Source organism: Tinamus guttatus, unplaced genomic scaffold, assembly GCF_059628265.1.
Source record: "Tinamus guttatus ecotype Peru unplaced genomic scaffold, ASM5962826v1 Tinamus_guttatus_pri_ptg000327l, whole genome shotgun sequence".
NCBI classification, from domain to species: domain Eukaryota; kingdom Metazoa; phylum Chordata; class Aves; order Tinamiformes; family Tinamidae; genus Tinamus; species Tinamus guttatus.
The window spans coordinates 8,374,311-8,396,496 of NW_028288861.1; the positions used below are offsets into that span (position 1 = coordinate 8,374,311).

The 22,186-nt window shown below is 44.5% G+C and overlaps 2 protein-coding genes across 2 annotated transcripts; one reads left to right on the top strand and one right to left on the bottom strand.

Annotated features, from left to right (window-relative positions):
• The first annotated feature begins 3,915 nt into the window (after window positions 1–3,915).
• On the top strand, window positions 3,916–9,545 carry EIF2B2 (eukaryotic translation initiation factor 2B subunit beta). The gene is made up of 8 exons (XM_088529294.1): window positions 3,916–4,126; window positions 4,525–4,645; window positions 5,251–5,399; window positions 6,168–6,331; window positions 6,628–6,723; window positions 7,250–7,387; window positions 8,047–8,113; window positions 9,076–9,545. Exons 1-8 carry the CDS (start codon window positions 3,964–3,966, stop codon window positions 9,231–9,233), a joined length of 1,056 nt encoding a protein of 351 aa, XP_088385420.1. The 5' UTR covers window positions 3,916–3,963; the 3' UTR covers window positions 9,234–9,545.
• A 1,150-nt stretch (window positions 9,546–10,695) lies between these two features.
• On the bottom strand, window positions 10,696–22,182 carry LOC104579154 (DNA mismatch repair protein Mlh3). The gene is given in 12 exon segments (XM_088529381.1): window positions 10,696–10,829; window positions 10,832–10,889; window positions 11,477–11,628; window positions 12,903–12,981; window positions 13,223–13,246; window positions 13,985–14,144; window positions 17,469–17,577; window positions 18,586–18,657; window positions 19,306–19,378; window positions 21,120–21,224; window positions 21,337–21,393; window positions 22,159–22,182. Coding segments are annotated over 12 exon segments (993 nt in total). The 3' UTR covers window positions 10,696–10,749.
• Between the last annotated feature and the right edge of the window lie 4 nt (window positions 22,183–22,186).

Sequence of the window (22,186 nt, forward strand, 5' to 3'; positions counted from 1 at the left end):
TCAGTTATTTCCCACGCTTCCCTCACCTCTTCCTGACCAGCCTGGCCTTTGCACTCGCTGCCTCCAGCTGCTTACGTCCTGAGAGGAGATCTGGGACCCACGGCACTCTAACGAGCCGACAAGCGAGGTCTCATATCCAGCAGCGGCATTTTAATGCCAGCTTCCCATGCCTTCCCTCCCTTCCCCGGAGGTCAAGAAGGGTGAGGGGCAGCCCAGGCTGCATGGCCCACTTGGCCCGTGAGTGTGGGTTGCTTCCACAACAAGCCCGAGAAAAAATCCAGCCTGCTTCCCAGCCTCGGCCTCTATTTTAAGGCTACAGAAAGGAGGGGGGCGAACGGCAAAGCTGCTGGCAGAAGAGATGATCCCAGGGATTCAGCACCGCCTACTTGCTTCCTGTAGGGCTCATGGACAATATTGGTATCGCAGAGGTCTGGCTGAGAGTCTGATTTGCCTGCGGGCACTCGTGTTGATGTAAGGATGAGCCACCAGGTATTTTTCAAGCAGAGATAGGTACACATACACGCAAACATTCAAATGCTTTGCCAGCTTGAGACACGGGGCTGGTCCTGTGCCTCCCCTTGGGTGCCTGCCGAGGAGCCACCTTAGCCTGGCTAAGGCAGCCTTAGCAAACCAGCCCATTTCCCTGAGTCCATCCAGGGAGTCTCTTGCTCTTTACTAAGAATGACCAGCACAGGGGACAGTTGTTACCAGGAAAAAATGTATGAAGTCAAGGAAAACATCTGCTCTGGTACCTGCAGAGTCAGCCACAAATTTCAAGCATGCTAAAACTGCCGATGACTCAGGCAAGGTTTGCGTGCTTATCCAGACCCGCAGAGCTGAGTTTTCCAGTTTTTCACATACCTGCTTTTGATCATCGACTCTTTGTTTGGTTTTTTTGTCTTCTTTTCCTAGAAGCACACATTTTAAACACGTATTCAGCACTTGGTTCAGCCCCTCATTTTCATTCCTTTAACTTACTAAGTGACCAATTTTCCTCTCCATAGCACATAGAAAACACTGCTTTGGACTCCCTTAGCCCTTCGGCATATTCACTGCTGCTTCTTTACATCTTTGCCTCCCTGCCTGCACAGCCATATCTGTTACTGTAGCTGTAATAGTTTCTTACCTGATCCCTCTCCTATGATTTTTAACTCTGGCCTTTGAACACGGACCTTCCGAGAAGCAAACGTGTTAGACCAGAGATACCGATGGTACATCCTCCCCCTTGGGCTGTGGTTTGAGTCCTCCGCACCGCCACCGTGGGCAGCTCTTAACAGCTGCTCCTCAAAGTCACTTTTGTTTAGAAAGCAGCTTAGGCTCCCAGTGACAAGACAACCCTACCCGTCTTTCTCCCTCGTTGCCTATCCAGTCTTGACAGTAACTTCTCTGTTGACAGCCTGCCTTGTTATTCTTGCAAGCCTGTGTCTCTGCTGGCTCCTTCCCTTCATCTGCACCCAGCATGAGCAGCTCACTTTTCCTACCCGGGTGTTGCAGACGAGTCCAATTACTAGAGTTCAGCAAACTCTGGTTCCCCTCCCTGGCATTTCATCCAGCCCACTTGATCCACAGAGAGTTTATAATCCAAACAGCCTCCCAGCACACAATGTTCCAGCACTCCTGGACTCTCACCCAGCCTCTGTCCTGCCTCCGCCTCCGTTACACTAGCATTTGAAGGGATCTGGGGATTCAATGCAGCCCCCAGGAGCCAGCTCTCTTCAGTGCACAATTTGAGGGGTTGAGGGGCAGGAGGCAGCACTCTCCATCCAGAGCCACCACCTGCGGTGACGGCAGAAAAGGGCAAGGCCGAGGGCCAGGCTACAGCCCTGCGCACGCGGGCCGTGCCCCACAGGGCAGCCCCCTTCCCGCAGCCCGGGGAGGCGCCACGGGAGCTGCTCCGCGTTACCTGTGCTGCTGCAGTGGGTGAGCTGGCAGCAGCAGGGAGGTTTCAGCCGAGCCCATGGAGGACATCCAGACTTGCCTTTCCAACTGCCTTCCCACCCCCCGGCTGCTCCCCTCAGCAGGACTGTGCCGCTCGCCCTCCTTTTCCCTGCTCCCTTCTTTTCAGTCTTCCTGGGCAACTTCTCGTCTCGCTCACTGGGTCCTGGCAGCAGCTGCTACTGATGACAACCGGATGTCACTTAACTGCAGCCCCTCAAGCCACCAGGGCCCAGTGTTTGCCTTTGAGCTCTGGAGAATCCCATGTTCTGACTCAGCTCGGGGCTCAGAGCTCCCCAGCCCGCGCAGTCCAGTCATGGAGCGCAAGCGGCCGAGGCCGCATGAGGCTCTGCCCCTCGAGGGACACCGTCGGCGTCGCAGGCAGCTGCGGGCGCAGCGCAAGCAGGGAGCCTGCAGGCGCTGCAGCCTCGCGAGACGCTGAGAAGAAACTACCCTGCAATAGCTCTGGGACTGGAGCAGCGGAATGTAAACAGCCCAAGCGTCCGCAAGGAGGTCATAACCTCCGAGTCCGGTTTCCCTTCCTCTTGCTCCCTCCTGCCTAATCTCCAAGGGCTGCACTGTTTACTAGTGAGATAAGTAAACAAACAAAGGAAAGCTCCCGAAACAGTTTATTTATTTATTTATTTTTGGCCAGTTTACTGTGTGCTGCGGTCCCAGGAGGGCAGGACAAGCACGTGCCGTGGCAGGCGGCGCACGGCCCGGGCAGCACTGAGGCTGGCGGCCGCTCCGCTCGCGGCTCGTTCGCAGCATTATCGCATCGCGGGGCAAGAGGGCAACAGCGCTGCCTTCAGCACCGGCCGCGGAGCTCCCAGCTTACATCCAGTGGGAGAAAATGGGTAACCTAAAGCTGGGGAAAAGGGGTAAAAAGGCAGAGGGAAAGGACGACCTGCCCAGTGAGGGTAGCAGCGCCTGGCCTGAGTCACCACCACGGCAGCGGCATCGTTCTCCAGTGAGTCTCCCCAGGGGGAAAGGACGAGAACAACTTGGAGTGGAGGCAAACACGACCTCTGGCCAGGCCAGCAGCCCCGGCAGCACAGCCAGGTTGTGCCAGGCACCCGGGGGATGCAGCGAGCTTCACTGGGATGGCACCAACACCGGCTTCCAGGCACACGGGAGCAGGCGAGCAAGCGGCGGAGGGGTGTGCAGGGACTTGGACACCAGGTGACGAGTCCCCACGGTCCCGAGTCCCTACGCACAAGCTGCTGGTACCACGCCTGGGCCCGGCAGTGCCCGGATGGCAGCCGGCTCTGCAGCAAGACGAGCGGACGGGTGTAAGACAGACAGGATGAGCATCCAGGGCCCTCCTGCTCCCTGGCAAGCGCCTGCTGAGAGCTTCCAGGGTAAACCTCTGTGCTCTGGATTTCCTAATCTAAGGGAACGTCCTGCAGGGCAGAGCCATGGGCGAGAGCCGCTCCTGTCTGCTCCCTGCACATAGGGTGCCAGGAACTGGATACCAGGGAGCAACATTCCTGCCTTATCCAGGGCCGGCTCCGGCTTTGCCAGCAAGAACAATCGGGCTGCCAGGAACTGCGCCTTTCCCGACCCGTTTGCTTTGGCTCAGCGCATCCGGCGCACCAGGCCGTCCAAAGTAAATCGTCCCGGTGCAGACGCGGCTCCCTGCCCGGGGCCGCGCAGCCTCCGGGCCCCGCGGTGCCGGCGGGCCGGGCCGGGCCGGGCCGGGCCGGGCCGGGCCGGGTTGCGATGGGACGGGACGGGATGGGACGGGACGGGAGCAGCCACCCCCGCCGCGGGCCAGCCCGGCCCGCCGCCTTCCCACAAGCCCCCGCGGGGCCGCACCGCACCTGCCCGGGCCGGCGTCGCGGCCCGTCGCCTAGGTTACGCCGCCGGCACTGACGGCCGCCGCGGGCCGCGCTTGCAATTGGCTGCGCCGCCGCGAGGGGCGGGAGCGGCTCTCAAGGCCGCCAATGGGAAGCTGCGTGCTCGGCGCTTGCGCGGTGCGGGCCGGGCCGGGCCGGGCCGGGCCGTGGCGCTGCCGCCATCGTCGCCATGCCGGGCGCTGCGGAGCGCGGCGCGGAGCTCTCGGAGCAGATCGAGGCCTTCGTGTCGCGGCTGCGGGGCGGCGGGCAGCGGCCGCGCTCCGAGGACACCGCAAGGCAGACGCTGGCGCTGCTGCGGAGGATCGTGGCGCACGGGCGGTGGGGCCGGGCCGGTGAGCGGCGCTGCCGGTGGGGCCGGGCCGGGCCTCGTTCGGTGCCCCGCGGCCGCCGGAGGGGCGGTGGGAAGGGGAGGGACTCCGACCTGGTGGAGTGAGCTTCATCCCCTGCGTGTGGGGATCCGTGAAGCTCGGTCAGAGCAGGCTCTGATGGTCACGTTGCAGTAGCAGTTGTTTATTCTCTCTAAACTTGCCACTTACAGTCTTATAAGTTTCAGTTTTGAGTTTGCATCTAAGTGAATATTTGGGAACACTGACTCACACTATAGAGGAATCCTACGGAATTGTCCTAGTGGCTGAATGAGCCCCAGAAGTGCTGTAGGGTGAGCGGGTTGGTGCGAAGGCCACCCAGGTTCGCTCTGTGCTGTGTTAACCGAGGCCCCCGTGTCTCTTAGGGGAGCTCATGGAGCTGATCCGGACGGAGGGCCGACGGATGACGGCAGCGCAGCCGTCCGAGACCACTGTGGGCAACATGGTGCGGCGAGTGCTGAAGATCATTCGGGAGGAGTACGGCAGGTGAAGCGCCCGCCGCTGCTCCCCGCGCTCCTTGTGGCTGCCGCAGAGCGGGCCCTCCCGCAGCATGGTCTGTGGCTCTGCTGAGGCCGCTTAGGCTTTGCCACCCGCTTTTCTGGCTCCTCTGACAGAAGGATGCAGTGAGTTTAACACAGAAGGAAAGAGCAGCAGAAGCTGTAGCTTTTGGAATAGCTGGTGACATTTCCTCCAGTGAAGCTCCACTTGACCTGCTGCTGTGGCCATGTGAGCTTCCCTCTCCCCAGCAGGACAGTCTGTGCTCTGACCTCAGGCTGTTGTCTCCTTATTTTCCCAGGAGAGTCCATTCCCCTGCAGCAGCAGCCTTGAGCCCCGCTCTTCACATGCCTGCTGCAGCTTCAAGGTTTCTGATTTAGGATAGTGCTCCCCAGCAAAGCTTGGGGTATCTTTCTGCTGCACAAGACGGTTAGGGAAGCTGCTTGGCACAACGTGGCTCCTGCCCGCACGCTTCCTTGCTCCGTGTGCACATCCAGGCCTCCTGGGCAGCAGGGGACACTAGTTCCAATGCAGGTGTTAGACCCATGGTGCCCACGCACCCCCTGCCTGCTCTGAAGGGCTGTTTCTCTCCGCAGGCTTCATGGGCGCAGTGAAGAAAGCGATCAGCAAGAATCACTGCACAAGCTTCTGACCTCAGGAGGACTCAGTGAGGATTTCAGCACCCCTTATCCTCTCCTCAGAGCTAATGTTATTGAAGCTATTAACGAGCTGCTAATAGAGCTAGGTAAGGGATGGAGTGATGCTTCTTCTCTGGAAAGAAAATAGACTTAGTCTGAAAGAATGTGTGTGCTGGGAGCAACAGGCCCGGAGGGTAGGGGGAGGAGGGGGTGCCTGTGCTGTAGGTTGTCTGAGTAGCCTTGAGTTCAGCCTTGCGAGGAAGAATATCAAAAATCGACCAGGGTCCTGTGATCTCATCAGACCTTTGTGCAGAAAAAACTGTGGTTTGCTTTTCTTCTTCTGCAGCATTTAAATGGATCAGGAGCCCAGCCCTGCTTCTGATGCCTGTATTGCCCAGCATCTCCTTTTCATGTAATTCTAGTGCTACTGGGCTCCGAGCTCTGTGGACTTTGTCACTAGTTTTTCTGTGGGCACAGTGGCTGTCAGTAGTGTTGACCTGATCTGCTCACTACAGATGAAGTTCTGATACACATCCATTTTTCCTGAGTAGCTAAGGGGCACAGGACGGCTTGGAGACAACTTCTCAGCCAGTCTTCACCGGCAAAAGGAGCAGAGGATAAAGCTGCTCTTGCTTTTCCAGTGTTTGTGGCGTTGCTTTAGTGAAAACTGATAATGCTGGAGGAGAGCTTTCAGTGCACAGGAGTTGCTCTTCCTGAATCATCTAGCAGTCCTACGAGCCCCAGCACGCCAGCGTGCACTCTGAGGGGACCCAGTGCAGCCATGCAGTGCCCTCTGCTCTGGCTGGCATCTCGTGGAGCTCAGCCGAGCTGTGTGGCCTGCCTGCTCTCTCACCGGTGGCCTCCTTCCCTTGCAGAGGGCACCACTGACAACATCGCCATGCAGGCACTGGAGCACATCCACTCCAATGAAGTGATCATGACCATTGGCTACTCGCGCACCGTGGAGGCCTTCCTGAAGGAGGCCGCCCGTAAACGCAAGTTCCAGGTCATCGTGGCGGAGTGTGCGCCTTTCTGCAAGGTAAGAGCCCTCAGGCCAGCTGGCCTCACCAGCCCTGAGCTCTCCAGCGTTCTTGCCCAGCAGCCGTGTCTCTGGGAACACGCTGTGGGCACAGCATACACCAGAGCCTTTTGCAGGGGGGAGGTTTCTCAGCAATCAAGAGAGGAAGGACAGCTCGTCATCCTTCAGGGAGACAGCTGTATTTGTGTTCTCTGACTTGATATTTTTGTAGTTCAGGGAAGAATTGTTAGTATCTCTACAGCTACAATGTAAAAAGTTGTGTTGTCAGGTACTGGTTGTACTCCTGCTCTTTCTAGGGTCATGAAATGGCTGTCACACTAGCTAAAGAGAACATTGAAACTACCGTCATGAGTGATGCTGCTATTTTTGCTGTCATGTCTCGAGTCAACAAGGTAAGGAGGGCTCAGCTGGAGGAGGGAGTTAACCTCAGGCTTTGTGCTTAGGCCTCCCAAGACCAGCAGGAGTTCCCACTGGTGGTAGCTTTATTTCTTCATTGACGACTCAAAATTGTAACAATCCCCGTTTACAAAGATGGGGGAGATTCAGTGTACAAGCCCAGATCAGTGTGTGATGGTTAAAGATACAGGTTTTGACGAGTTGGGATGTCCTCTGCTATTTCTCTGCTGCAGCGGCTAACAGGCAGAACAGTTACAGGAAAGAGCCAGGGGACCCTCAAAGAGTTATTTTCAGAGTTCTCAAGAACCAAGCTGGAGTCGCACTCTTGTTGGACAGGAACATCTTGGTGCAGAGCCAGGGCCAGATGAAATGGGTCAGGTATCCAAGAGCCCTACTACAGCTCCTAGCCTTTGGGTTTCTGTCACACTCCTTCAATTCATCCAGGATTTTCCAAGCTAGGAATCTCTCTTCCTTCCCAGTTTGCTATGGAGCCTGCTATCTAATACTGTTTTACCTTTTAAGGTGATCATAGGCACCAAGACCATTCTGGCCAACGGTGCGCTGATCGCCGTGAGTGGGACGCACACGCTGGCTCTGGCAGCTAAGCACCACTCCACTCCACTCATTGTGTGTGCCCCCATGTTCAAGCTCTCCCCACAGGTAAGCACAGCAGCTTCTTGGTGCAGGGACAGAGTGGGCAGGTGGGCACTGTCTGCCCAAAGGCCAGGATGGTACCTGTGCCATCCCTCCAAAGCTGTTGTTCCCACTAGGAAACCCTTGTCCAAATCTGGTACATCTCAGGACCTCTTTAAAGCACTTCCCACTGTTCTAGGTTCCTTCATCCAGTAAAAACTGACAAATGTGCTGAATTGCTGGTGTGTAGTAGATGTTGTTGTCTGTTGTTAAATGCTCCGTATTTATTTAAACATAACAGATTTTAATTTATACTGTAAATGGTGGGAGACTGCCTTTCCTATGGAGAAGGCAGAAGGAGATGCTTTCAAGCATCGTGGGACTCGCTGTTTTTTCAATAGTGCATCAGATAAAGATGCAGGCTGAGAAAGGCATGTCTGTGCTCTGGTTCAGTAGAACAGCCGTGAGGTAGGAAAGCATAAAAGCTCTGAGAAAACTTGCCTTCCACCTATAGATGTTGCACAGGTTCTGTAGACAAGCAAGACATAATAATTATAAGCTGAGCAGCAGTGTCTCCTGTCTTTCTCCGCTGCTCTTATTCCAACACATAGGATCTCTTTTCATTAGGATAAAGAGATGGTCTCTGTTTTCCTCACCCTACTCTTGTCCTCTCTTGTCTCATTCAGTTCCCTAATGAAGAAGATTCATTCCACAAGTTTGTGTCACCTCAAGAAGTGCTGCCGTTCACAGAAGGTACTAGTGCCTCCTTACACTGGGTGGCCGCGCTGCTCTAGGCAGTAGGTGTTTGACTGGTTTGTTTGTTTTTACAGTTGACACAAAACTTAAAGATAAGCCTATCCTGCAACCATCCACCTGTACACAAACCACCTGTGACTATCCTGTAACAAAAGACAGAAAATCCTTTCCTGTTTTCTTGAGCACAAAAAAAAGTTCTAGGAACCGTCTTATTTCATCCGTATATTTCTGGGAAATCTGGAAAAAAAGGATTTTCTTTGAACACTATCTTTGCAGTTTTGCTTCTTCTCTGACATATTCTGCATCTTATTACATGATTGTGATAACGATGCTGGGGGCTAATTTCACCTGCAAGACAAAGCAGACACACACCACTCACAGGCAGCTTGTGTTCCTAACCACAACTCATGTTGTGGGAAGCTGCTTTAAACATTTTTACTCAGGCTACTTGCTGAAACTGTCCCTGGAATGGGCTTCCTACACAAGCACATTCTTTAGAAATGTGGCAGCTCCCAAACCTGTTTTCAGGTATTCACAGCCCTGTTCTTATGCGATAGACTTCTGAAATGAATACGTCAGGTTTGACTCAAGTTTTTGTTCCTGACATTCTGGATTTAGTTTAAATAAAGCATCAGGATTCTTGTATCCTAATTCTATACTGGAAGATTCTCTGTCAACCTAAATCTGAAGGGATTTGGGATTACTATCAGTTAAGACTATCAAAAAAGACTGCTGCCAGCAATTCAAGATGATGTATTTGAATTACTGGTATACAGCAGAGTGAGGAAGCTGGAAAGGATTCAGGACATCACAATACTAACTTGAGGGGGGCATATACAGAGAGATGATTTCTTGAGGGGCTCAGGAAGACATGCAGAGGCTTTTCTGTCTTTCTTTCTTTTTTTTTTTTTTTTTCTTCCCCAATTGTTTGTCTGATATTGATGTTATTCACTTTTCAGGTGAGATCCTGGCAAAGATAAATGTTCACTGCCCAGTATTTGACTACGTCCCTCCAGAGCTCATTACTCTCTTCATTTCCAACATTGGGGGTAATGCACCTTCCTATATCTACCGCCTCTTGAGTGAGCTCTACCATCCAGATGACTATGAACTCTAACTCTAATGCCTTGAAGCAAGTCGCTGTCCAGACTTTTCCTATCTCGAGGAAGATAGGACAGCTAATTAAAGCGTATGTTGCAAAGATGGGCTGCCGTTCAGCAGAGGGAAATCTGCTCAATGCAGTGTCTTTCCTATCCAAAAGCAACAGAAAGCAGAGCTCTTGCACAGCTTTTGATCCCTCTACTGTGTTATGAGCCCCGTGGAGCTGCTGCTACAATTTACTTTTGAACCAGCAAGGCATACATGTAATTTTCTGGGAAAGCCAAGCTCTTACTTCATAGTGTGCTGCAATAAAGGCTGTTTACAGTGATGTCACTGTTTAGCATATTTTCTATACACAACTAATTTGTTTAACTAGCAGAAGGTTTACCAGTGCACTGAGTTGCCTGCACGTACACTGCAATAACAGGCTTTAAGATCTGTTGTCAGCTATAAGTGTGATGGCATGCTCTTAAACAGAACTGTTTAGAGGAGTTTTCTGATAATTTTTTTTGTGGAGTTATTGAAATACAAATGGGCTTTTTGTAAAATGCTGGAACAGAAATTCCATTCTTGATAAAAAACAGACCTCTGAAACTCTCATCAACTAGCTTATTTACCACTGGGTGTAAGGCAGAGCTCAAATTCGTGGTTCTTAAAGTCCAAGGGTCTTCTACTGCCCAGTGGTTATGGTTATGTCCGTTTTATCAATGCAGAGCACTACACTCAGCATTTAAGGAAGAAAAAAAAGTTGTTTCCACTCCTTTTCTCTTTGATTTCGCAGATGTTGTGAGCGGATTTGTCTCTAAGTAAGGTTTTAATGTAGAACTAGGATGTCTGTGACTAAACAAAGACTTAATTTTCTTTACTGTTCTGCAGTCAATTCCTCTGCAGCTTAGACTGAGAAACAAAATGGAATAGGAATCTGTGAAGAAGTCTGCTTATTTTAAGAAATGTCCTGGGGTCTTTAGTTATCTTAGGGGTAAGTTTCTATACCCTAAGAAAGTAGACCTGTACTAGGATTTAGAAATCTCTTGCTCAAGAATGGAAAGTGCAGGGAGGCTGAGAAGAGCTGGGTGTGTCATTCATTGCCTAGCTAAATAAGAGCTTTTTTTTTTTTTTTTTTTTTTGATGCTCAGTTTGCCTCTAAGTGATGAAGCTGGTCAGTCCTCATTCCACCCACTGCCATGAGCCCAAGGAAAGAGTTTAGCATTAATTTTATTAATAAATACCTCCCCATTTTCAAAACACTGACTGTACATTAATTATAAATATCCTATTATTCAAAGCCCTGCTGGGGTAGCTGAGGAAAAAGCACTTCAGTACCTGGAAGTGGCTGCAGCTTCTTGCCTTTGGAAGTCGAGCACTGACCTAAGGCCCCGGTTTCCAGACGCTTCCTTTACAGTGGAGACGCTTCTCCAGGCTACCTGGGCAGCCTCCTCTTCCATGGCCTCCTGGCTGCTCTCTGCTGCTTAGGTCAGAACTCCTGTGGAGCCAAGTTTCTCCTCCAGGGCAGCAACCAAAGTTAGTGCTGTCTAGCTGGAAACTCGGGATCGTATCAACACATTTGGTGGTTGTGCTTTACAGATTTCGTTTCTTTGGTTAGTCTGTTTTTCTTTCCAAATAAGTGCCATGCACGTGCCATTTTCCTCAGTCTGGCCAAATTAGGTTTAGGCTGGAGGGAGAAAAGATGATCGTAACTAAATAAAAGGACTCCCACCTCTCCATAACATTTGCAGACATTCCCTTTTTTTTCTTATGTCTAACTCCAAATCCTATGTGACTTCCATCAGAAGCTAGTTTCACAAGTTAATATAGCATAGTGATAACAAGGGTAAAAAGATGCCTTTTTTAATTTTAATATTTCTTAGATTTTTTTTTCATGGTTTTATGCCATCTTAAACCTCAAGGAAGTAGATGTTTGTTTAGTTAGCATCTTTGCCACTGGCAGAATATCAGAATTTACATGTTTTCCAAGTTTTACTGTTAAAATATGCAAGGACTTTAAATAAACGCGTAACTTAAGTACCACTGGAACCCGTTCAAGTTAATGTGATCATTCAAATGAAAGATGGTATGACCCTTGCTAAAATATTGGCAGAACAGAAGTTTCATTTTCTATTTTTCAGTTCACTAGCAACAACTATGTAAAAAAAAATCACATATAAAACAGCCCATAGTGGCACTTTTTAATCAGTCCATTTTAATTCTACCACACCTATATGATACACCTCTGATAAAATTAAGTGCTCCATCCAGTACCTGCTTTTCCTCGTGGAGATGGTCTATGTCTGCAAGGGGCATCATGGAAGGTCTCCCGTGAGCACACTGGAAGGGCAGCTGGCACGATGACAAAGCTTCAATGAGCTGACAGCTCTCCTCTAAAGTCAAACTGTCATTAAACTTAATAGCCCCTGGAACAAGAGACAAGTCATTGTGCGTTCTGCCAGTGAGAATTCAAACCATTAGCAAACTCTGCAACTGTTGCCTATGCTCCCTGAGACCACAGAATAGTAGCAACAGCTGAAGGCCGCAGGGTGCCAGGCACAGGGCTTAGCTCAGTTAACCAGCTTGCTGCATGACAAGCGGCTTTTCCCAGCCCAAGTTGCTTCACCTACCCCAAAGCTGATTGTTGGCAGGATTATTAGGTTTTGGCTTTTCAGGTGATATTACAGGAGGGAAATATATCTTTTTTTTTTAAAAAAAAAGACACAACCTATAGATAAATGAGAAGGCATTAAAACAAAGAGATAGCTAATATCAGATTTACTGTTTTTAAAACCAGATGCCAGTCCTTTCCTTCATCCTTTATTGCAAATAGGTGCTTAGGGCATCTAGAAAAAAAATCCAAATGGAACATTAAGCAGACATTTCAAAGGTGTTTGCAGTTTTTAGCCTTCAGAGACACACAAGACTCTCTGCAGTTTGCATCCTGCCTTTCAGTCATACAACTACATAAAGTATAAAAAGTGTTATATACCATCTTCCATTTGTAGAATGCAGTAATATTTCATGAAAACAAATGCTTTGGGGTCATGTTTCCCTTTCAGCACGAGCTTGTAATACAATTGCAATACAATATATGACAGAAAAATGCTAGAGCTCCTGCAGTCTGCACCTGTAAGAACTGCTTATTCCAAGGTTTAGTAGAACCATAGATCCTTGAAAGACATAATTCCTACAGCAAGCCTTCCAGAAATGCTGTCAAGGTCAGCGAGACACTTAAACCAGTATTTTGCATCAGCACTTTTGGTACTTAGTCAAATTTTTAAAATGTTTTCAAGGAGATGTTCTAAAATCTTTTCTGTTTGTTTTCAAACAGTTCCTAGCACCACCTCCTGCTCCTCCACAGAACTGTAATTTGTATGGTTTACATGGAAAAGTGCATTTCAGAGCTGTATTCTGTCAGTGCTTCAAGTGTGGGTAGGAATCAAATTGGACTCATACAGGAACAAATCAATGCAGTGTTGATTGTCCCTTACAGTGCTGTCCAGCAAATGTCCACTTTCTCCACATCCATACAGTCTGTAACAAACAGTCTGTAATACTGCAATTGCTGCAAGCACATTCTGAAACTGCTGCCCCAGGGGGCATATTGTATAGAGACTTTTTGTTTTGTTTTCTTAAAAAAAAAAAAAGAGAGAGAGAGAGAGAGAAAGAGAGAGAGAAAGACATAAAATTTCCTTACCATGACATGCTTGGGAAGCTAACACCTTCAGAAATGTTAGAGGCAGCGTCCCTCGTGCTCCTCCTGTGGTCTGCACTAGCTAAAAGTAGCAAGAAAATATAATCTTAGTTTCAATTTCATGTGAAAAAAGAAAGAAGAAAAAAAGAAAAAGGAGAACTGTAGCACTACAGGAGCTAAAAAAAGAGGACAAACTAGCGGATAATGTAGCCCACATCTCTTAACTGTTGAAGTCTGATGTTTAACACCACAGTTAACTCCCCTGGCTCATGCAGTGGGCTCTCCATTATTTCAGGCAACTTTAGAAGCAGACAGCAACTTACCTCAACTTGTTCTTGAATAAATTCCTGGAAAGCAAAAGGCAAAATAATGAGTTCCTGTTTTCCCCAAGACACTGCTTTGTGCACATCTCTGTATATTTATTGTGTAAATGCTGGATATTCCACAGGATGGATAATGCAGCAGCTACACGTTGACCCCACACTGACTCTTTCACAACCATGAAAGACCTGCAAACCCTGCACTCTCAGAAGCATCTTGTTTGCCTCTAGACAAATCACTTGGTTTCTCTCTGCATCAGCTTGTTACCTATAAAGTGAGCAAAATGCTTTCTATCGGAATAGGTTTGGCAAGATGGGCCTGATTCACAATGGCTCAGCCTAGTGGCTGGATGTGGTACTCCAGAAGCTAATTTTAAGGAAGGGCCCTTAAAGCAGTTACAGATTAAATCTTTACAATGGAAACTGAACACAATCAGTGAAGGGAACAGCAGCTTTTAGAAAGCTAAACTGTCTACGTAGATTTTTCACAAAAAAAAAAAACCCCTAATCAATAATATTAACACACCAGCAATACTATTTTATTGTTGGTCCAAGCATTCAGGAGAGATGAGCAGTGAATTCATGAAACATCTGCACTGTGTACTATTCTTTTAGTTGCTCCCCTACTCCAAGTCTGCAATGGGCTCCAGTCATTTCTTCTATAGTTAAGGGATTTCAGTTATGGGATTTTTGGCAGAGATATATTTTGCTGCTAATAGGGATGGCATCCATGCCTTCTTTGTCTCTCATAAAGCAGACACTGACCTGCACAATGCTTTTGGCGACAGGTTGTCTTTTCCGTCGTAACTCATTGGCCTCTCTTTCTATAAAACATAGCGGCACTTTCCCCACTAGAATCAAGGAATGCTTGGTTTCAGGAAATGATAATTCAAGGCCTAAATCCTCAAAATTTTTGTGGCAGCATCTGTTAAAACAGAACAAAAAGAACAGATATAAGACACCAGGGCATCTACCTCTCCACAGCCACCTCCTGGCTAAATATTTCTGCAGTCTCTGTGTATGTTTCTTCCTACAACACTTGCCAATCTCCAAATCAATGCCTTACATTCACCTACATTTTTCACCCCAATCCACTGTTTATATTGCATACTACAAGGTCTAAGATTTCATTTATTATGCCAAGAGTAGCTGTGTATTTAAATTTAGCTCTTTTTTTTTTTTTTTGCTAAGGATACAAAAGGTGCCTGGATCCAGTAAACTTTGCTGAAATAAACTTTGCTGAATGGAGTGAACACACACTCCATCTGATGCAATTGTAAGGGATAAAGACTAACGTAAAATTTGTCATTTCAATTGAGAAATAATAGCAAATGCTTACAATAGAAAAAAATATTGCAAGAGATTTATGCTGATTAAAGAACTTAAAGCAAAGAGAGCACAGTAAAGAACAACCTGTAATCAATGAGACATTTTATTCTGGAAAAATACAAGAACTGGACTTGACAGTAAGATGGAAACTTGTCATCAAAATGAAAGAGAACAAATTGCCAGCTATCATCATAAACAATAATAGATAACAACTCTAATAATATCTAGTTTATTTATTTTAACTTAGGGAAGATTTGCTCAAAAAAAAAAGACAGGGAAAATTTGATTTTAGAAAGAGATTCTTGGAGCAAAAAAGAAGCTAGTTTAAAAAAATGAAAATCCATTATTGAGGATAATAAAATGAAGCTCCACATGGAGGGGGCTTGCGTAATCCTAAAAAAACAAAGGAGACATGTATAGCCTTAAGCAAGAGAGGAGAAAGACAGAAAAAAAAATCAGTTAAATGACAGAATCCAAGGAGCTACTGAAGTCACTGAGGTCATTTTTCAAGAAAAAAAAAAAGGAAAGAAAAAGAAGAGAAAACAAAACAGTACATCAGAATCTACAATGCTTAGTAAACTCAGCAACAATTAACTGGACAAATAGTCCAATATCCAAAACAAACATCAGAACCAAGACAGTGGCAGTTGAATCAGAGGGCCAACTGAACTATTAAACAGTGAAGACAGTTGAAGAGAAAGGATTTTCAGAAAAGCTATATTATTTCATTACATCAGTCTTCACCAAAGAATAGTATTGCTCTTCAAGAAAGACTAGCAATATTTTTTAGGTCTTAAACAATGCTTTTAATTAGTAACTCTTTAGTAAGGATTGTCAAGAGAAGCACAACCAATAAGTCTGTGCTAGCTCTACACAACAAGCACCAGTAAGCTAGCATCAGTATTTGCAAATTCCAAGAAACTTTCTGAATCAATTAAGTGGTAATGATAAAACAATAAGTGGGATCCCACTGTGCTGACTATTTAGCCATCTTCTACAAAAGTCATGCCTACTATTTTCTTTTTCAGCATTTTTGTGAAATAGTTGATTTAGAAAAAGAACTCACAGAATTATTTCAGCTTTCAAAAAGCGTTTGATGCAGCCTCATAAAAGTGACTGGAAATGTAAACAGTTGTCATGGACAGATAAATTTGTCATGAACTAGAGACAGGACAGAAAAAGAGAGTACACTGGCAATAGATGGTGAGTCTTCAACGTAAGTCCAGCTCTGTATCTTCAACATTGTTTACTAATGATGTGGAAAAGGAGGAGGACAGTAAGGCAACCAAATTCGTACAAAAGACAGAATTATTGAGGTTAGTTGAAACCAAAAAAACATATTGAACCTACTCAAAGATCACAAAAGTAGAAAATGAGGAATGAAATCAGTATGATGAATAAAGAACATGTATAATTAAAAACGGTCAGAAAATGAAATTCACTGCTCCTGAAGGCAAATCAAAGTTTATCAGCAGGAATAAATTTATCTATTTGTACATTTTGGTACATGCTATGCTGTTTAATGTAAAGCCACAAACTCAAAACAATCTCTGTGTTTTGTTCTCATGACAGTTCAATCAAACACTGCCTTGGCAAGTAGCTGCAGTCAAAAAAAGCGGACAAAATATTAGGTGTAGAAATAGTGAGAACATTCCTAAATTTAGAAACAACTGTAAAGTTCTGTATAAATCAATGAGATTGTCTCACTTGGTACATGATATTCCATTTCAGCCATCCAATCTCAAAAACAGATAAAAGAAATCAAAGGCATTCAAAGGTAAGTGCAAAAAAAAAGGCTGAACAAGAGACATTAAAAACACTGGGATGTGAACAAAAATAACAAGTAGGAACACCAAAGGCATCCACATATTGTTAAATGATAAACAGTGGTGTTCACAATCTCACATTTTTCCCTAAGGCAGGTGCTGCATTACAAGTATCCTACACTTCCTTTGGTATTTTGGTATTGATGAATGTCACACTAAAGAACTACCAAATGGATACAGCAGTGATACTCTTACAGTTGGAATACATCCAAAAAAGGACTGGCAAGCCCCCAAACCAAAATAGTTTATCTGTAAAATAGACGGTGATGTTAATGAGAAGCGATTTAAAATCTGTTGAGTTTGCCACAGGCATCACAGAAAAGAGGAGTTCTGAAGAGGAACTAGAAGTGAGGTAGCCCTGTGAGTGTTAATGAAGAATTTCCTCTGATCATGAAGAATAATATAGGGAAAAACACAAATGCATGTGGCAGGGGACAGACACAGATTTTTTGAAAAAGAAATATCTTTGATTAATGCCCAATAGTTCTTTAGTAAACCACACAAACACACACAAAAAAGGTTGCTCTGAAATCTTGTAGAAAAATTAAAATTTCTAATGGTAGCTAGTCCACCATTCTGAAACACTTGGGAAACCGGTGTTCACTAGTTACTCTGTGCGGACACACAGGATTAAGGAATGCCGTTTTCATGGATTTACAACGCAAACTTTCCATACCCTATCTTTCTCTTCTCAGATAACGTCTGCCTATCAAATTGTTGTCCAAAAAGTCCTGCAACAAATTAAGTGTCTAGATCTTCCCTACAAGGCAACGCACTCCAGTGTGCACACCCAAGTCCTGGTCCCCAGACAGTAACATCAGCTGGAGAGTGTTGTGGCACTCTTGTGGCCCATGTATCCCGATTTTCTTCCCAGGGAAATCAGAGTATAATACAGTAACATGGAACTGACACAGCACTGGATTTTGTCTTGACCTATTGTAATGACGTGCCTAAAAAGAAACCTGTTTTACGCAGTGTGGATACAGCCAGTGGGTCTCAGGAAAAAGTCAACAGCTGTGATAACTTAGCAATAGAGATCTTCCTGGTCAACACAACTTTCTCCAAGAAACTGGAGATTATTCACCATTACTAACCGTAATAATCTTCTTTGTTCCTCTGTTACTTCAATTTCCAAAGGGGGACAGATGGAGGACGACATTATTTTCTTCTTGCCACGTGCTGCAGCCTTCTTCTCATAGGAATCTGTGAATGAAACAGTAAGAAATAACCCTCTCAGAACAGTCCTGCAGACATTACCCTTAATGACCCTATGGTTTGACACATAATCCCCTGTTTGGATTGAAAAGTGACCACAGAATTCTTTCTCCTGGAACTTGTGGAGGACTGGGAATGTCACAGACCAGACATGTAGTCTCTGGGGAGGGCCTGGTTAATGCCACTTTGTTTTTTTCCCACCAGTTTCAAAAAAGAGTCACCCTAAATAGTAAAAGACTACTGGTATTTTTAGGTTAACTCACAGAGAGCCATTTTTCCACAGAATAATTTGATATGAATGGCATTATAATAATATTCATTAAGCATTTCTCCCTTCAGTTTTTAACTATTTTCAGTACCTGGGAAAAAGGAGAAGAGTTCCTAGAATCCTCTTTGCAGGGACAGTGTGGTATTTGTTGATAAAACAGAAGGTCAATGAGTTTTAAGTGCTTGATGGATGGCTATTGTGCTTTCTAACACTGAAACCAGTGGCTAATGACCTTACAGAAAAGACCATTATCCCTCTGCAAATAGTTTCAGAATGTGGAAAATGTAGACTTTAAGCATGGCATGCAGCTCAAAGGAACAAAATAAACTATGTATTTTACTGTTCATCCCATCTAGATTCATCCTTATCCTGTCATAGCATAACTCCCTAATCTTACTGATATTGCTCTATTTCCTATCCATTATTTTTGCTATCAGTCTTCCCGCTTTTTCATTACATCACGACTATTTTAGTTTGATAATTCTGTGGGTAAGGATTTCTTGAAACACTGTCACAATATTCAGTGCCAGTACTCTTAACTGTTACAAATAATGAATGCCTGCCCTCTCCCAGGGATCAGAAAACAGATGGCAAGCAAAGTTCCTGCTTGTTCCATTTATCTCAGATTTATCCTTATTTTAAGTTAGTTCGCAAGCTTTCTTTATAACATGGCTCATTTGCACTTTGCTGAGCACTGATTTCTTTCCTGAGACCAGCAGAATCCCCACCTGCAATAAGCTGCTCCAGGCGGATCCGTTCATGAGCTGCATGTTGATCCACCAAAACCAACAGGTTTCCACCTAAAAATGTACCAGAAGACATCAGAAATAGTCAGCTTTATAGCACACAGCTGTGCAGGCCGTGAAGAAGAATGATCCCTCCCCATAGGCCACATTTAGAAGGTAACTATCAGCCGGTTTTGCAGAAATTAAGAGAAGAGGAGGAGGAGCAAGGGGCTGTGTTAGCAGAACATAAAGTCACTATTGAACTAAGACTGAACGATATAAATGGGGTAATTAAACTAAGGGTAATCAGAGTATGAAAATTCTGCCTAATGACCTCTTCATCTAACTCAAGAATAAGAAGTGAGGTAATTGACAAATTAGTCTGCTTAATACAGACTTTAAAACATTATGAAGCTACTAGTTTTAAATGCCTTTTTTAAACAGCTCCACCAAGCTTCAGTAATGACTGTGTCCAGGCACTGTGAACACAACCTGAAGATGTTAGTAATTTGTGTATAATCTGCTTTTATAACACTAACCTGAAGGAACATTGAACAGTGTCCAAAATAAAGAAAAGAATACCCAGGAAATCTCAAATGAAGGCTAACATTTTCCTCTACGCACAATATTAGCCTAAGGCATGAAGATAATCCAAGTAGGACACTTCTCCCTCTGCAGTGAAATGGCCTTTGAGAGCTACCGCTTTTTAATAACTACTTTTACCTGCTTTTTTATCCGTTTTATTCCTAGTGTTGATTAAGCAAGCAATAAATTTATTGTCCACTTGCTGAAGAACCTGTAAGATATTTAGAATAATCATTACCCCGTGGTAAAACAATTCTAAAATTAAGTTAAACATTAGAAGACAATCAAAATGGATAAATCACAGAGAAGAGCTACTAAGATGATTAGCGAAGTGAAAATAACACATTATCAGGAATGATTAAATAATCTGGTCTAGCAAAAATAAGACTAATAATAATGATTCTTTATAAATACATTATGGGTAAATATGGAACAAGGACAGTTATATAAGCTAAAGGGTATACTGCATAAACATCAAATGACCATAAACTGGTCATAATCTGGAACTATGAGAATGTTTCAAAATGGCCAAGAAAATTATTGTGGATATTTTTTTCAAACAGATTTGTAAGGGTGGAAAGTTTATTTTATTCTATGATGGAGCTGGAAATTTACAGTATGGACTAAATGGTGGTGTAGGAAGCTCATTGATTAAGGAATTAAAGCTGTGAGCAATGGCTCTGAGTATTCGATTTGCTGTTATCATTAAAAGAAAATGTAATAATAATTTGCCCTATGTTTACATTGCATTTAACTAAGCCCATGTTTCAGGGCTTCTGCTGACTACCACAGGAACCAACAAGAAATTTCTTCCTTTTATTTACTTATTTAATATAAAACCTGACTCTGACAGTTGTTTCTACCTTCCCCAGAAGCACCAGAAAACTACCAGAGCTATAGATAGAATACTGGGCAATGATGTACATGCTTTGATTATCTAATTGTTAGATTTAGATTAATAAATGTGATGTTAGGGAGCAATTTCTCTCCAAGTTAGATGGACAAAGCTCACTGAATACCCTAAGAACATGAGTGTACTCCACCTCCTAAGTAAAAATTAATAGATAATTGTATTTCCTAGTTGGAATGTAAGACATTACTTCTTTTTATATTATTATTATTATTATTCTCTTCCTGTGGCAGTATGCAACATTTTGTGCCTTTGGTCTTTTCTACAGAAATTCTTGTAATTGTTATAAGGTACTGAAGTTGTTATTAGCTTCTTTAGGAAGACAGGAAGTGGTAATTTTTTTACTGCTCTATCTTCCTAAAAATTCAAGGAAAGCACTGGTCAGGTAGTTAATCACAGAACCACTAAGTAAAGAGCAGTTCTTATAAGAAATGCACAGAAAAGCTGAAAGCATACATTTACATTAGCTTTTTAGTTTATAATCAAAATGTTTGATAAAGAAGCACTAAATGAGACTTAGGCTTCATGCTGTAGTGCCATTTTTAAGAATCACTTTTCAGAGCAGATATAAGCGTCAAGTCTTTCCATGAAACTTGGAATTTACTGTAGAAACTACTCTGCTCAACAATTAACCTTCTAATTCAATAAAAATGGAACACACAGGACAAATTCTTGGGGCATATGAACTAATGAATGTCTATAATAAATGTAAAACAGAAAATCCCTGCTGAATTTTTATTTAGTTAAGGACCAACAATGTTTCAAAGCAGCAGTAAGAGGGCCGCCTCTTCATTTGATTTAACTGTATAGCCAAGGCATTTTAGAGCCACTTTGCAGATATTTGTTTACTCATGAAAAGATATTAAGATCTAGCTTGATACACATGCCTAGTGTCTTGTACTAATCAAAAAAAAAATCTATCTGAACCTGTGAGAACTACAATTATGAAAAATCTCCCTGGATATCTCTTTCCTACAAAGCAGAAATATCAGCAAAACCCCTTCGGTGAGTAGGGCTTTGGAGGTGAAAGCTTTTATTGTACCTGCATTGAATGAATCATGTCTTTGGTGAAACGATAAGGATACAAGATATTATGAATTTTCACAGCCAAATTCTCAGCCTGACTGCTAGTCACATCAATAGCAATCTGAAAAAGAGAACAAGCCAAACAAAACAAAAACCCACAGAATTAGATGAATAATTTATAGAATTAATAGAATTAAGCATTAAATGGAGAATATGACAACAACAAAAAACACTTCTAAGTAAAACCATTCTGGAAATAGCTCTCCTTGTATTTTGATAAACGGAGCGCTCTGGCAGAATAACACAACCCATAGACACTATGTGATAATCCCTCTACTTTCATCCCTGTCTACTTTCCCATCTGGATATCACATGCTAACTATAACCTATTCAGCTAATTTCAAGAACCTATCAGAAAACCTCGAGTTCCCTACCAGACTACACAGGCCATCAATGGATTGCATTATTTAGGATGCATTATCTGCAGTGACCCAGAGTACCTTTTCCTATAACAACTGGCCAGGGCTCTTCCTTTCCAGACACTCACCAGCAGGTGCTTTGCTGCTCCGGCTCTATTGTTTGCAGGTGGAAATGGTTACATACACATGTTTACACACACACACACACACACCATGACGGTTAAAGATAAAGCTACCTCGTGACAACAAAGGAAGTCTTTCTAAAAGCTCCAACATTGTTCCCCTCTCACATGCTATAATCTTGCCAGGCTATAAAAACAACCACAGTAAAACACAGTTTCAAGACCCACTGGATCCCACGGAAGAAAAAGGGGTTGTTTTTCTCTTTCCACAGAGGACAGACACTACCTTACAATTTTGCCATCAGATAGCATTTTATTTTAAGATGACTATTTCTGCTGAGGGAAAGACAGCTTAAAATAATATTTTGCTTTTCAAACAACTTAAGACACATGATTATTCAAATACTTTTTTTCTCTGAATTTGAATGAATCCGCAAGGATGACTTATAAATAAGCAATCTCTAAAAGATGTATCTGCCAATATTTAGCTGAATAAATTAAATGCAATAATTACAATATCTACAATTTTGGGCGCCATGTCA

What these genes read in the sequence shown, in the direction of transcription:
- EIF2B2 (XM_088529294.1), top strand. Translation starts at nt 3,964, where the DNA reads ATGCCGGGCGCTGCGGAGCGCGGCGCGGAGCTCTCGGAGCAGATCGAG. An exon ending in CGAGCTGCTAATAGAGCTAG is followed by an intron (nt 5,400 to 6,167) that starts GTAAGGGATGGA and finishes CTTCCCTTGCAG; the next exon opens with AGGGCACCACTGACAACATC. An exon ending in TCATGTCTCGAGTCAACAAG is followed by an intron (nt 6,724 to 7,249) that starts GTAAGGAGGGCT and finishes TTACCTTTTAAG; the next exon opens with GTGATCATAGGCACCAAGAC.